The sequence below is a fragment of the Podarcis filfolensis genome (genome assembly GCF_964270895.1).
Source record: "Podarcis filfolensis genome assembly, chromosome: 3".
Classification (NCBI taxonomy): domain Eukaryota; kingdom Metazoa; phylum Chordata; class Lepidosauria; order Squamata; family Lacertidae; genus Podarcis; species Podarcis filfolensis.
This window is the reverse complement of record NC_139606.1, coordinates 5008313-5024747: the sequence shown is the minus strand read 5'-3', so window position 1 is coordinate 5024747 and position 16435 is coordinate 5008313. Positions and strand designations below refer to the sequence as shown.

The following is a 16435-nucleotide window of genomic DNA, read 5'->3' as shown; positions in this document are numbered from 1 at the left end:
TGGACATATTTTTAGCCGATTTTGTGCCCCCACATCACCTGCACCCCTGGCGGGGGCCCACCTCACCCCCCCTAGCTACGGCTGGTTTTATTTCCCTTGGGTCATGTCTCCCAGCTGCCTTTCTGGTTTGCAGAGTATCCCACCTCGTGGCTCAGCCTGTTCCCTATGTTCTGCAGTACCTGAAGGGCTCGTCCACAATTCTGCTTGCCCCGTCCTCGAAAAATGGGTCTGAGAGATTTTCCTCTTCTTCTGAGCTTTCTAACCATAGGTCTGAGCAGCTTTATGTTTGTCCTGCCATTTTCCTTGAGAAAACCCCCTGTTTACCATTGAATTGGAACGAACGCCAATCTGCAGAAAGGCTGATTGACATTTGTTCCTTCTGATCAGCAAGCCCTAGGCTCAGTGGTTTAGACCACAGCGCCACCCGCGTCCCACAAGTACAGTACTGTAGTCCAAATGGGAGATTACCATAAAAGAAGCCAGGTGACCTTTTCCTGTGAGGGTTGTAGCTGCCATGCCTACCTAAGCAGGTAGAAGGTGCTTTGTGCCACAGAGACCACTTAAACCATCTTGTAACAAAGATGGATCAAGGAGCACCGGCAAACTATTAACTTGGTGCTTTAGAAGGAGTTCAGCCCCTTCCAGCTTAGGTTGAACACCCTCCACTCACTCAGAGATCCCAGTCTTCTTGGGGCTGAGCCTCTCATTGAAGCCATTGCCATAGCCAGGCACTGATTAAACATCGCAATTGCCTTCCCTGGGTTTGCTGAGAAGTGAAATCAAATTGGATGCCATCTGCATACTGATGACATCCATACTCAACTGGCCTCATGCTGATGTTTCATGTAAATATTAAACTGCACAGGGGATAAAATAAATCAAGTAGACTGGTTACTTGATTAATCGGTTAGAAAAAGATTATTAGTCAGATAAATTATCTGTAATCACATGACTGCTCTATTTAGTTTCAACCAGACAGTACGAGACAATTTCAAGGGTGCAGTTGTACGTGCTGCAGTTCATGGTCACACAACTAGTGTTTTGCTGACCTGACTTTTCTGGTCAGCTGGGAGGCATCACTATTCAGACTGCATCTGCTTTTGTCTGTCCTGGACAGGATTCAGGCCACAGCCATTTTAATCGAGGAGCTAATGTTCTAGAGAAGTCTTTACAACAAGGCCCATTTAGCTCAGTGTCCGATCTTCACAGTTGCTGGGGAGGCAACTTCCCAGCATAGAGTAGTCCTATGGGTAGAAGAGAAGAAGAATTGTTTGGATTTGATATCCCACTTTATCACTACCCTAAGGAATCTCAAAGCGGCTAACATTCTCCTTTCCCTTCCTCCCCCACAACAAACACTCTGTGAGGTGAGTGAGGCTGAGAGATTTCAGAGAAGTGTGACTGGCCCAAGGTCACCCAGCAGCTGCAGGTGGAGAAGCGGGGAAGCGAACCCGGTTCACCAGATTACAAGACTACCACTCTTAACCACTACACCACACTGGCTCTCACTGGAGTTTTAGATCCGCACTTTGCCTCCACACACTGTACCTTCCCATGCCTCTTCCCTCCACCTCATGGCTATCGGCAGTGACAACTGCACTGGAAAGCCAGGAGAGCAATGCCCACACTGCTTTACTGGCTTCTGCTGTCTCACCCCTCCATGAATTTGTCTAATCCTCTTTGGAAGCCCTCCAGGTTGGTGGTCATCACACTATGTCCATTCCATAGCTTATATCCCATAGCTTATCTGTGCTCTGTGTGAAGTTTTATTGGACACTTCTAGTATTATGAGAAAGGGAGAAAAACTTGTTGCTATCTACTTGCTGTAATCCATGTGCAATCTTATAAATCAATCTCGACGTATAAGGCTGACATGCAGAGTACTTTTAATATTTGTGGTTGGGCACCATTGCCCTTGAAAGATAAGCTGAAGCTGTTTTTTAACTACAAACCAACAGCAAATGGTTGCTCAGTTGAGCATTCCGTTCCCAACGTTGGTGGATTTTCTGGACGTACTGGACGCACAAAGGATGTATTAAGAAGCAATAAGAGGCTTGCCTGACTGCCCTGAATGCCCTTCATGGCTCCCAGGGCAGCAGCACATGGGCAACATAAGCTGCCTTCTACTGAGTCAGACCATGGGGCACCAAAGGGGTTTTTCTGAGGTAGTTTTATTTTGTCAGTTAAGGCATCCACATCATAGCGAACAATGGTAATCTGATAATCTGATGGTAATGGTAATGGTAATGGTAATGGTAATGATAATCTGAAGTAGAAAGATAACAAGTGCTTTGTTCAATGCATACTCCATTTGTTTCAGATAACGGTTACAGTAGTAAATTTTAACTACAATCTTAGAAACTCATGACTAGCTGGTATCCTCCCCTGTCTAGAAATCAAACTTTATTCTACCCTTGTATGCTCTGTGTAGATTAAAGTTACCAGACGTCCCCATTTCCTGGGGACAGTCCCTGGATTTACAAATCAGTCCCCTGACAAAATCCATCTATTTAGTAAGGTAAAGGTAAAGGTACCCCTGCCCGTACGGGCCAGTTGTGACCGACTCTAGGGTTGCGTGCTCATCTCGCTCAAGAGGCCGGGAGCCGGCGCCGTCCGAAGACACTTCCGGGTCACGTGGCCAGCGTGACAAAGCTGCAGCTGGCGAGCCAGCACCAGTGCCGCACACGGAAACGCCGTTTACCTTCCCGCTATAAAGCGGTACCTATTTATCTACTTGCACTTAGGGGTGCTTTCGAACTGCTAGGTGGGCAGGAGCTGGGACCGAAAGACGGGAGCTCACCCCACCGCGGGGATTCGAACCGCCAACCTTGCGATCAGCAAGTCCTAGGCACTGAGGTTTTACCCACAGCACCACCCGCGTCCCTATCTATTTAGTAGGAAGTTGAAAAGTGTCCCTGGATTCATTGAAAAAAATCTGCATAATCAGGAGATTCCCCTGTCCTGCCGAAATGTTGCTTTCTGGATAAGGCATTTTTAATCTCTCACAAATGTGTTTTAGTCAATATTTGTGTGATGTCAAAATGACGGCCTGACCTGGGACCGGCACTACAGCCAGCTGGCAGTGTTGGGTGAGGAAGCGGCCTTCATGGCTGCCTCACATGCTGGCGCTAAGCCCCAAAGGCTCAGCTCAGGCACGGCTTCCCTCCCTGCAGCTCTGGCTGTGATGAGGGAGCCTGTGATTTGGGCGCCCTCCTTGAGCCCTCTCAAAAAATGTGCCCAGGGCCACCCCACAGCCCCCTCCACCCTCTGCAGCAGTTCCTTGTCAAATCTCCCTCTCTTTCCATATTGCCTTGCTTGTATTGGGTTGACTTTGCTAGCGACATCATTGGTCACAGAACTAGACTAAATTGGTCCAACCTGGGGATTTTGCCAACCTCATAGCAATTGTTTCAACTTTGGCATTGGGTTGACCTTAGCGTTGGTCGGTTGGAAGGGAGGTTGTAGACTCTGCCTGCCCCTCCAAAGAAAGGTGTATCCTGTTAAAAGTGTCTGGGAGGAGGTGCTTCTGTCTGGACGCCCAGGTGGGGGCTGGGCCATAGGTCTCCTTCCATCAGCAGTCCCATCAGGATGGTCCTATTTGATATACATTGGTACCTCCAGTTGCGCACGGGATCCGTTCCGGAGCTCCGGTCAGATCCCAAGGGATTCGCAACCAGAGGTGCCTGTTCTGCACATGTGTGCAGTGCGGTAGAGTGCTTTTGTGCATGCGCGCGCAGCAAAACCCAGAAAAATACCTCTGGGTTTGCCACGTGCGTAACCCGAAGGATACACAACAGAGCTGTGCGTATCCAGAGGTACCACTGTACGTCATAGGACCTCCTCACAAAAGGTCGAGCACTTCACGCACTGCCAGCAGACGGGCTGGCCGTTAATGATTGTACCCAATGCCCATGCCAAACCTCTTGCATCTGTAATCAATAACATTATGGTATAACATTTGGCCAACAGTTTTGGGTTTTGTATATTCCTTAATAATAAAGTCAGGTTATGTGGGGATTTCTGTGCCTGGGTACACAAGTCCTTTTGTAATGAAAAAATCGAGGTTAAAAACTGCAACCCTACCAAGCCAAAATGTTATCAGCCACTACCTTCCTTACTTTTTTCTAAACTGGAAAGCAAAGTTGTCTACCTCACTAGTAACTTCTAACTCAGGCATCCCCAACCTTCGGCCCTCCAGATGTTTTGGACTACAGTTCCCATCATTCCTGACCACTGGTCCTGTTAGCTAGGGATCATGGGAGTTGTAGGCCAGAACATCTGGAGGGCCGCAGGTTGGGGATGCCTGTTCTAACTCAAGAACATTAACAAACAAGTTAAGAAGCACAGGTCCCAGTTCCAACTTTTGGAGGACTCTGCTTTCCACATCCCTTCTCTGGGAGACCTTGTTGAAAGCTTTTTGAAGGCTAAATGCACAATGCTAAGTGGATCACCTCTGTCTTGACACTCTCAAACAACTCTAAAAGGTGAGTAAGACCTTGGTTCTACTTCAGCAAGTCTTGCTCTTCTATATGCTTGGGGTTCTTTTGTTCTTAACAATACTCTCCACTAGTTTCCACAGGACATGGCTAACTGCCATGATTTCCAGGATCCACACCCTTCCCACATTTGCTCTAATAATTGGTGTTACATTGACCACTTTCCAATCCTCAGGTATGATGTTAGGGACAAGTTACATATTTTTGTTAGAAGATCAACCGTTTCAAACCTGAGTTCTCAGGTCAATGCAATCTGGACCTGATGATTTGTGTTTGTAATTTGTCAGTTAGGAAGTTGTAGCCAATAATATTTATGGCTTCTTTGCATCCCACCATGAGTTTCATGTGGTTTCTTTCTTCCTGTCTGAGTTCCAGTTGTGCCTGGGGCCATAAACACCAAGACATTGAGAGTAAGTCCTAGCCCCTAAAGAACTGCTGCAATGGTGCCCCATTCTGGCCCATTTTTCTTTGATTTGGCACTCAGCACGCTCCTAATAGGGGATGTGGATGGCGCAGTGGGTTAAACCACAGAGCCTAGGACTTGCTGATCAGAAGGACAGAGGTTTGAATCCCTGCGACGGGGTGAGCTCCCGTTGCTTGGTCCTTGCTCCTGCCAACCTAGCAGTTCAAAAGCACATCAAAGTGCAAGTAGATAAATAGGTACCGCTCCGGTGGGAAGGTAAACGGCGTTTCCGTGTGCTGCTCTGGTTCGCCACAAGCGGCTTAGTCATGCTGGCCACTTGACCCGGAAGCTGTATGCCGGCTCCCTCGGCCAGTAAAGCGAGATGAGTGCCACAACCCCAGAGTCGGTCACGACTGGACCTAATGGTCCAGTCTTTACCCTATGCTCCTAATAACTCATACCATCGCTTGGCATTTAATTAGCTGCAGGATTTTACCCATGCTTGATTCTTTGTTCTTAAAAAGTAGGGAATTAAGAGCGATCTTTGACAGCCATTAGTGAAGTTTGAGAATACATTTATTTTGCAAGATTACTATCATTTTTTACAGCCGATGAAAAGCTATGAGAGAAGGAAATTAAACTTAATAATGAATGTCTAATAGTTTGTTTAAAAGTTTATTGCAGCCACTTTCTGATTTTAAACATAAAATAAATAGGAATGCTATACTTAAGTTGAGTTCTACAGCATACCACCTGATGATTACAATCACAATCTGAAGCAGTTATACAACAAATTTCTAGCTTATTTAACAAGATTCTAAACTGTTTGTGGGGAACTGAAATATAACGCAACGTTAGAATGTGATGGGTAGAGAGTGAATATATTTGCAATATTTGCAATATTCAAACATTTAGCTTTGAAGTATTCGAAGCATTCTCTAAAACATAATAGTTTTTTAAAAAAATAAAATAAAACTAAACCCAAAGTGAACACAGAGGTTGACATATTTTTGTCACTTTTTTTGCAAACAATTCCTGCAAATGCTCTTTTTAAAAAATCAATAGCATGCAAATGCACCAGTTTTAGAGGGGGGAGTTTCTTTTTAATGCTGAGTTTCCATGCTTTTCGGTGAAGAATGAAAGAATGACCCTCTGAAAATTAACCTTGTGGTACTCATGTGTACATGTTAAATAATTTCTGTGTGGCAGTGACAACTAGCTTGGCAATATTCAGCCAATATTCCCGCACTACATTTGAAGTGTTTTAGCATTTCCTTACAGCGGTCGTAAAAATCAACAGGCCTTCATGGGTTGGCTGAAATAGAACAAACAGAAAGAAAAGTTAGATTCAAAAGGAGAAACAGAAAGCAAAACACACCTCCTTTTATCTGCCATTTATCTATCTCTTGACTCTGTGACTTCAGTCCTGCAACAGTCCGGGTGATTTATCCTTTTTCATGCAAACTATTTTATGTCAGCGTTGGCACTGACGGTCACTAATTACCTAAAGAAGTCTTAACCTCCATCGTTCAGCCCGGACACTGAGGTCCAGCGCTGAGGGTCTTCTGCTGGTTCCCTCACTGCGAGGAGTGAGGTTACAGGGAACCAGACAGAGGGCCTTCTCGGTAGTGGTGCCGGCCCTGTGGAACGCCCTCCCATCAGATGTCAAGGAAATAGGCAACTATCCTATTTTTAAAAGACATCTGAAGGCAGCCCTGTTTAGGGAAACTTTTAATATTTGATGAATCATTGTATTTTAATATTCTGCTGGAAGCTGCCCAGAGTGGCTGGGGAAACCCAGGCAGATGGGCGGGGTATAATTATTATTATTATTATTATTATTATTATTATTATTATTATTATTATTATTTTATTAACTGGTCAAGAGGCCCAGTTTATTTTAGGAAATTTGGTCATTCGCAATGATCTCCCAAAGGGCCTTGCTTAGAGTTCTGCTCCCCTGCAAAGTCTATTCCGAATAAAGCCTTATTTGTGGCAGTAAATAAATGCTGGGATTCAGTCCCCAAGGCAGCTCTCAGCACCGGGTGGTGAGACAGCTATAGATGCCTCTTAGAAAGACCACTAGCCTTCCATTCACAAAAGTTTCTGGAGTGCTTAACTATATCTAACACAAATTTCAGAGTCCAGAGAAATTGCTTTATATAAGTAACTTACTGCACAGTTTATCCTCACAGTTGTCTGGGCACGCTTCGCACGATGGGCCTTCTTTGTAGGGTTCTGCTAGTTTGCCTTTTATGTCCCCGCTGAAATCACAGAGCCATAGAGCATGAAATGTGGGCTCTCATGGAGGGAAAATTAAGAACACTGTATTCAAAACTGATAGTTACCCAGGGCAGAAGTGGCACAGGTAGAAATAAGGAGAGGCACTTTCTGGGCAGTGAACAAGCGCACATCCAACTTCATGTGAACTGTACCAAATGAGCTATGAGCATAAGAGGGGAAACACATCAAACCAGGAAACCATACAGAATTACATTTGAACACTGAGCACTTTAAGATATGAAAAGATAAACTTTCTGCACTTGAAAAGGCAAAAAAAAACCCCATTTCCAATATGGGTTCCATATGCCCGGGTTTCCCCAGATATTTACAAAGGGAGCCATTTTTTCCTGCCCGGAGGCCATTTTCTAAGGTAAGCCCTAGAAAATATGCATTTTCAGTCCTAAACATTTACACTGTTTCCATCTCTGCGTACATATAAAACTATCACACTTCTTTAGATACACAACAGAGCAACACATCTGATTCTCAACTGCCAAATCCATTCTGCAAGGAAGAAAATATCCTTGCCATTAAAGTTCTCGGATATAGGGTTTAAAATATTAAGTAATGTTTCTTTGTTGAGACAAAAAGGAAGGAAGGAAGGAAGGAAAGGTGGTGATTTGATGGGAATTGGGAGTCATGTGGAAAATTTAGGGTGCCTCGTTTTATGGGATGAAACTTACTTTTTGCAAATTTATTCAGTGAGGGATCTTAAAAATATGTTTTTGGGTGTGAGGAATTCAAAGTTGCTATTATTTTTCTTATTGGACAACATTTAGCTTGGTAAGTCTACATTTGATGAAGAAGCACGTAAATTGCTTTTAAAAAACCAAGAGATTTTAATTTTATGTTCTGAAAATGTCAAGTAATGTCAAGTAATAAAAATAAGTGTGTGTGTGTGTGTGTGTGTGTGTGTGTGTGTGTATCTATCTATCTATCTATGAATGAGAGAGAGAATATAGGAATAATAACTGCAAGCAGGCAATCTTTTTTTTTAACAATTTCTATGCAATTTCACACACATTTTACTTCCCAATCAAAACTAAATTATCTTAATTTAACCCAAATATCTTTTGAATTCCCAAGTCACGATACAACTTTTTAGCACACCTCATTTTTGGAATTTGAAAGATGAAAAATCCAACATGCCGTAATTGTGATATGTTGCAGTTTGAGAGAAAAGACCAAAGATTTGGAAAAATGAATAAATCATGACTAAAAATAAATCTTGCATAAGGCAAGGTTGAATGGCCATCTGCCATGGATGCTTTTGTTGAGATTGACTAGATGACCCTCAGTGTCCCTTCCAACTCTACAATTCTGTGATTCTGTAGAGGGGAGGGAGGGAGAAGCATGCAGCGTGCTTAAGCAGTGGTGGCTGGCTGAATGTGGATGGGAACACCACGATTGTTGGTAAAGGGCAGGGAGTGGTCCTCTCTGCATCAAACACAGAAGAGGGGGAAACGGAAAACTGTCACCCAATCACTGATATGGAAGAGCATGTAAAGCAAAACTAAAAATGTATTAGTTAGTCCCATGGGAGAAATATGTATTTCAGCTTAAAAATAAAATGAAAAAGCCATATTGGTGACCATCAGAAAACAGAACCAAACAGAACCATAGACAAACAACTGTATCAGTAAAACAGAGATAATTATGCCCCTTAGTGTCACTGTTTAAAACAGGAATGTGGAAGCTAGGCTGGTGACCGGGAGTGGCCACCAAGACAGTCCTGAAAGACCCACATTGGCTCCCAGTACGTTTCCGAGCAGAGTTCAAAGTGTTGGTGCTGACCTTTAAAGCCCCAAATGGCCTCGGTCCTGTATACCTGAAGGAGCATCTCCACCCCCATCGTTCTGCCCGGACACTGAGGTCCAGCACCAAGGGCCTTCTGGAGGTTCCCTCATTGCGAGAAGTGAGGTTACAGGGAACCAGACAGAGGGCCTTCTCGGTAGTGGTGCCCACCCTGTGGAACACCCTCCCTTCAGATCTGAAGGAAATAAGCAGCTATCCTATCTTCAAAAGACATCTGAAGGCAGCCCTGTTCAGGGAAGCTTTTTATATTTAATGCTGTATTGTTTTTAACACTTGATTGGGAGCCGCCCAGAGTGGCTGTGGAAACTCAGCCAGATGTGTGGGGTATAAATAAATTATTATTATTATTATTATTATGAAGCAAAGTGTAGGAAACCAGCCTGCTGCTTCTGCTGGTGGCCCGGCTCTCAGAGCCCTCCTGCCCCCCTGTGCCCCCCACAGAGAGGGCCAAATGGCATAGCACGAACAGAACATAGTTCACAGCCTACGCATATTACCAAAGCTTCACACAGGTAGAATAACAGAATCATTACTCAAACAACAAATATTCTGTACATTATTTTTATTCCCAAAAGACCGTCTTGCATCCTAGATTCATTGGGTGTTTCTGTTTGTACCTGAGTATAGCTAAGAATGCTTCCTTCCCCATCACCTGGCAAACTGCCGAACTTGAAGTACTGCTGTGCGCTGGCCCAGGCTTCAATCAAGTCTCCCCAGGGCATGGCGGTCTCTGTTTGCGACAGATTCTCACTGCAGGTCACATCTGCAAGAAGAAGGAATGTCGTTGCAAACTCTGGGCTCATCCGGGCTTGCCCATGCACCCCCACCCCGCCCCTCACCTGATCTTTACCGCTGAATCAGAGCAAACATCAATCAGATTTTCTCTTATTTATTGCTAAAGTGGGGGTTTTCCTGGGGCAATGGCAAAACCGCTTGAGCCCATGCTTAGAAAGGACAAGCAGGAAAATGCTTGGATCCAGCTTTCTAGGCACACGATAAGCCCAAGTCTGGATGAGCCCTCTGTTTTGCTTGACGCAGATTCATTAAGATTAGCCACAAAGCTGACCCTAGAATTTGGACATGTACAGACATTTTGGTTGCGTGTGTGTTTACTCTGATTCCAGTGCATTTGCATCCCTGGTTTGGGAAGGGGTATACACATGACTGGGATGCGGGTGGTGCTGTGGGTTAAACTACAGAGCCTAGGACTTGCTGATCAGAAGGTCGGCGGTTCGAATCCCCGTGACAGGGTGAGCTCCTGTTGCTCCGTCCCTGCTCCTGCCAACCTAGCAGTTCGAAAGCACGTCAAAGTGCAAGTAGATAAATAGGTACCGCTCCAGCGGGAAGGTAAACAGTGTTTCTGTGCGCTGCTCTGGTTCGCCAGAAGCGGCTTAGTCATGCTGGCCATATGACCCGGAAGCTGAATGCCAGCTCCCTCGGCCAATAAAGCGAGATGAGCGCCGCAACCCCAGAGTCGGCCACGACTGGACCTATTGGCCAGGGGTCCCTTTATCTTTACCTTTATACACATGACTGCAATCCATATTTATCCTGCTGCATTTATGAAATACAGTGCTACCTCAGGTTACATATGCTTCAGGTTACATACGCTTCAGGTTACAGACTCTGCTAACCCAGAAATAGTACCTCGGGTTAAGAACTTGGTTTCAGGATGAGAACAGAAATCGTGCTCCAGCGGCGCGGCAGCAGCAGGAGGCCCCATTAGCTAAAGTGGTGCTTCAGGTTAAGAACAGTTTCAGGTTAAGAACTGACCTCCAGAACGAATTAAGTTCGTAACCAGAGGTACCACTGTACTGCATTTTAATGTGTCCCTCACCTCTCAACTGACTTCAATCTGAACTGAAAGAATGAGCTAGCTGTGTTTCAATGCACACACAGCCATAGACCATAGCCAAAAGTTACATATATTGTAGACTAAAATAAAATTGTCCAGTAGCACCTTAGAGACCAACTAAGTTTGTTGTAGAGATATGCATCCACTTTGGATGAAGCCCAAATACCAAATTGCAGCCTCCTGCTTTGGCGGTATTTGAACCTCCCCCCAAATGGTGCCGGTCCTGCCCAAAATGATCCAAAGTGGAGCTGGCTGGACCCACAGCTTGAGAGTGCTTCAGAGATTCAAAAGCCAAGGTTGCACCATCAGAGCCCACCCAAGCTGAGCAAACTTGGAGTCTCTCTAGCTATTTAATGGGATCTCATGTTGTCTTGATTGTTTCCCGGCGGCTTGATAGCTGCCCCAAAGTTTCACCAAAGCAAGCCTTTGACTCAATCCGAAATTGTTCCCTGAATCCATCTAAGAGGAATTGGACTCCTTTCTAAAGTACTGAGACTGGAACCAAACTGATTTTTCCCCCTGTGTACACACCTAATAAATAGTAACCTAATGTATTTAAACGGCGGCCACATGTTTGATTAAATGCCATTAAAAATACCATTATGTGTGGGAGGGGATGCCATTACCCAAGCTCTTCTCAATCATTCCAATGTCTTGGCATTCATGGATCAGAACACCAGAAGCTAGAAGCTCGTTTCTTTGTTACTGAGGACCAAACTAGAAGTCCAAATGTCTCATTAGCAAACATGCCTATGTTTGGATCCAGATTTCTGGAACTTCTGGGGGGCAGTGAGTAGTCATTGGAATTGAGGAGATGAAACACTGGGATTTATTTTAGAAGCATAACACTGAAAATGCTCATGTGTGGAGGGAGGTGCACAAAATTGTGCAAAAACCAGATCTGTCCCCTGCTCAGTATGCATTAACACCCAGTGGGGACACAGCCCTTGTCTCCCTCCTGAACATAGGATGAAACTCTATGTGACTTGTGAGGAGGTATGTAACTGCCTGCCATTGAGGAGCTACTGTGAGGGGGGTTGCTTCCCCTTTCTCCCTCAGGCCATTTTCTGCTCAAAATCTCCCCCTCCAAAGAACTGTTTCCCCTTGGTGGCTAGCACACTTTTTATTTGTTGTTTAGTCATGTCCGACTCTTCGTGACCCCATGGACCAGAGTACTCCTTCATGGATCACTGCCTTGTTGTGGCAAAGGGGCTTGAATAACTCAGAGAAGCTATGAGCTATGCAGTGCAGGGCCACCCAAAACAGACAGGTCATAGTGGAGAGTTTTGACTAAACGTGATCTACCTGGAGCAGGAACCGGCAAGCCACTCCAGGATCCCTGCCAAGAAAACTCCATGGACTTTTTATTTAGAAAGTATAAAAGAGATGTTTAGTTGACTTACCACCCAATTTTCGGTCCTCTTCGGGACTGTTTCTAAATTGACATTTTGAAGCATGTTTTTTAGCACTAGCAGCAGCCTTCTCACTCCATGTCTTTTCAAAGTAAACAAGAGAGAGAGAGAGAGAATACATTACTACTACTACCACTACTATTTATAAGATTTATTTCCCACTCTTAGCTGTAAGGTCCCAGGGCAGGTTAAAGGTAAAGGTAAAGGACCCCTGACCCATAGGTCCAGTCGTGGCCGACTCTGGGGTTGCGGAAGCGAGCTGGCATTCAGCTTCCGGGTCATGTGGCCAGCATGACTAAGCTGCTTCTGGCGAACCAGAGCAGCACACGGAAACACTGTTTACCTTCCCGCCGGAGCGGTACCTATTTATCTACTTGCACTTTGATGTGCTTTCAAACTGCTAGGTGGGCAGGAGCAGGGACCGAGCAACGGGAGCTCACCCCGTCACAGGGGATTCGAACTGCCAACCTTCTGATCGGCAAGCCCTAGGCTCTGTGGTTTAGACCACAGCAGCACCCGTGTGTAAAAAACACAGTACATACTAAAATAGGTTTAAACAATTTACAATCGGAAGAATAGTGTGGGTTCTAAAATATATCTTATCTGAGGTGTGTCTTCAGCATAAGATGAAAGCTATATAGTAGAACTTCTACTTACGACCGCCTCTACTTGGGCCCGATTCAAGTTGCGACCATGGCAAACCCAGAAGTAAATACCGGGTTTGCCATGATTCACACACGCGCAGAAGCAGCTTCTGCCGTTTGCGCACATGCGCAGAAGCACGCTGTCACCGAATGCGCCTGCGCACAACGACGCTTCTACCAGCGACCTGGATCAACTTACGGACGGACCTCCGGAATGGATTACGTCTGTAAGTAGAGGTTCCATTGTACAGTGACGGTGCCAGATCAACTCTGTGGGTGAGGAATAGCACAGCTTAGCAGCCGCAAAAGGAATAGCCCCATATCTGCTGAAACTGGCAGGCTGCAGAGAAAGCCTGGACACATGCTCCCACGCGACAGGGAAAATCCTACCAGTCAGGCAACTGATGGGGAACGGGGATTGGATCTGTACTCGCAGCTCTCCTTCAAAAGCAGGAGATTAGCTTTCTTTCTTTTTTAAAATGTGGGGTTGCACAGATCTGGCTGCAGAGTTGGAGAGGGGAACCCCACTTGTACCCATTGGTACCTGTGGGGCAGAGGTGGAGCTAGCTGCTCCGGCACCTGGAGCGGTGCACATGCTGTGCACCCGGGGGCGGGGTAAGCGTCCCAGGGGCAGGACAGCGATGTCACCCCCCTCAGGGATGACACCTGGGGTAGGCCACACTCACTGCACCCCCCTTCCTCTGCCAGTGCTATGGGGGTCCCTATTCAGCTGGGATGCATACATGGAAGCCCCACATGGATTCACCTCCCCCCTTGCTGGACTGGAATCAAATCATTAAGCACCAAATGCTGAATGAAGAGGGACGCGGGTGGCGCTGTGGTCTAAACCACAGAGCCTAGGGCTTGCCGATCAGAAGGTCGGCGGTTCAAATCCCCGCGATGGGGTGAGCTCCCGTTGCTCAGTCCCAGCTCCTGCCAACCTAGCAGTTTGAAAGCACGTCAAAGTGCAAGTAGATAAATAGGTACCGCTCCGGCGGGAAGGTAAACGGCGTTTCCGTGCACTGCTCTGGTTTCGCCAGAAGCGGCTTAGTCATGCTGGCCACACGACCCAGAAAAACTGCCTGTGGGCAAACGTCAGCTCCCTCGGCCATGGGGATGAGCGCCGCAACCCCAGAGTCATTCGCGACCGGACTTAACTGTCAGTGGTCCTTTACTTTTACCTTTTTACTGAATGAAGATAGGAGGCAGGTCCTTTCCCTTAAACCGCTTAAACCCCAATCATTTTATAATTTCGCTGAGCGTGATACAGTTGAGGCTTTGAAGTCACACTTATTTTAGTGGAAGAGAATTAAGCACCCTAAATGCAGGTTCATTGCCCCACACAGCAGAGCAGGGGGCCGCATCGACCTGCACAGTCAGTTTTACAGCTTTCATCCGGCTCACACACGTCTCCAATAAAAAGCTGCATCATGGGGACAGAAGCAGAAATTGGAACCTCAAAGGCTGTTTGGGGATTAAAGTTTCATAAAACAGTGAACCTCCGTCCACAGCACACTGGTGAATCTGCTATCAAGATTGTTAAGGCTGGCACAATATTTTGCTGGAAGATTGGGAAAGGTTATGGAAAATTGATTTAAAATTTACCAATTGTTCTCTATTAAGAGAAAATTACATGAAACTGATGTATAGATGGTACATAACACCAGTACAATTAAGGAAAATGTACAAAACTGGCTCAAACTTATGCTGGAAATGCAAGGAAAAAGAAAGGACTTTTTACCATATGTGGTGGTATTGCAGTAAAATCAAAATGTTTTGGGAAATGATATACAATGAGCTAAAGAAAATGTTCCATTTAACATTTGTGATAAAGCCTGAAGCTTTCTTATTAGGGATAGTGGGGAAAGACCTGCCAAAGAAATTAAAAAATATTTTTATGTATGCGACAACGGCAGCAAGTCTTAATAGCACAAGGATGGAAGAATGAGGAAATCCCGACGAAAGAACTGGTAAAACTGACACACAAACTACGTGATAAGGATAACTGTGACTTCAAAGACGAATGGGAACCTTTTATGAAATATTTGAAGAAGCAACAAAATGAACTGGACTTTTTTGGCAAGTTTTGAATAAACATTCACAAACTTTTTATTGTAATATATAGAGGGGGATAGTTTTGGATGCAGAGCAAGCTCAGATCTGCTGTGCTACACACATACCGCTTTACATGCTGCTAACCCTACACTGCTCCTTGTGTGACTTGCATCATGTGCCCAAGGTGTCTGGGTTGTGTTCCCACTCACTTTGTAGAAAAAGAGGACGACACTTGCTGGGCTACATGCATGACTTCGCCCCATGCATTCATCCTGGCTAGTGTGTTAAGTATAGTAGTTTAATTTGCAGAAATGGAAACACAAAAATGAATACTGCTGTGTGTTTACAGAAAGCACTTTGTGTTTTGACTGGATCAACAGTGTTAGGACACAGTGTTAGGAAGCTGCTATAAACACTGTGGTGAGAGAAGGGTTTCGAATTTTCTCTGAACGTTGCCAGCAGGACAATGTTAATGCTCCTTCTCTGAATGAAGAAGATAGAGAGGTCTCTCTAAATGCAGAAAGAGAGAGTGCAGTGCAGCAGTAAATGGGCTCTCTGAGTGGAGCAGAGAGAAAGACTGAAACAGATGCTGGATTTCTTAAAGTACCTGCGTGGCCTATATAATAAAGTACAGGCTGAGCACAAAGCTGAAAGTGGGAGCTGTGCTTGTATAAGCATATGTTTTGCATATTCTACTTTTATCATCTGTTCCGCAAGGAAAGCTTTTGAATATTCAATGAGTGCCTGGTGATGCTTTAATTCCTAACAGTGCCCCATATGGGATAAGCACGTCACCCTGAGATCAATCCATGCCTAGCTGACAGGGCCTCTGGGTTTGAGAACATGTCACATGCTCAGTGTCCATTATCTCCTGTTTCCAAACTTAAGTCCCAAACGCCATAAAATGGAAGAGAGGAGGAAAGAAGCTTTGCTTGCAATGCCACAGTGAGGACTTACCATTTTCAGCATGTTGCTGGCAGAAGGTATCACCTCCCTCCTAAGATTATTGATATGTTCAGTAATTTCCATCTGCAGCTTCTCATTGATCTCAGTCACTTGGGGTTGCTGACATTAAAGGGGGGGGGAGTGTGTCAGAGATTTCTTAAGATTTGAAAAATTACACTTCCATTTGTCATGAGCCTAAAATGCAGCAACATAGTTGATGTATCATTAGAACACAAAGCATGTTCTCATTAAAAGAGAACACGTGTTGCGGTTGGGGCCAGCCAAGCTACCCCTGTTGCCGGGCGGGTTAGGATAGATGGTCTCTAGCAGGGATTGGTAGTTTGTGTTGCTGGGGTAAAATTGATGTTGCCATTTTGGGGGTGGGAACAGAGGTTTTTTAAGCAATGCACGCAGCATGGGAGCTTTCACTTTTGCTGTGTGCAATGGATCAGCCGCCCACCCTCCCTTATTTTGGGTCTTGTGTGTTGACCTTGCTATGCCTGTCATGGGGTCATCTGCTTTTGGGG

General features: G+C 45.3%; 1 protein-coding gene across 1 annotated transcript; it reads right to left on the bottom strand.

The window, feature by feature from the left end:
• Positions 1-5552: 5552 nt before the first annotated feature.
• LOC310759502 (cysteine-rich venom protein triflin-like) lies at positions 5553-12324 on the bottom strand. The gene is made up of 5 exons (XM_083606818.1): positions 12256-12324; positions 9615-9760; positions 7248-7342; positions 7075-7163; positions 5553-6214 (listed from the first exon to the last, which is right to left on the bottom strand). Exons 2-5 carry the CDS (start codon positions 9717-9719, stop codon positions 6204-6206), a joined length of 300 nt encoding a protein of 99 aa, XP_083462944.1. The 5' UTR covers positions 9720-9760; positions 12256-12324; the 3' UTR covers positions 5553-6203.
• Between the last annotated feature and the right edge of the window lie 4111 nt (positions 12325-16435).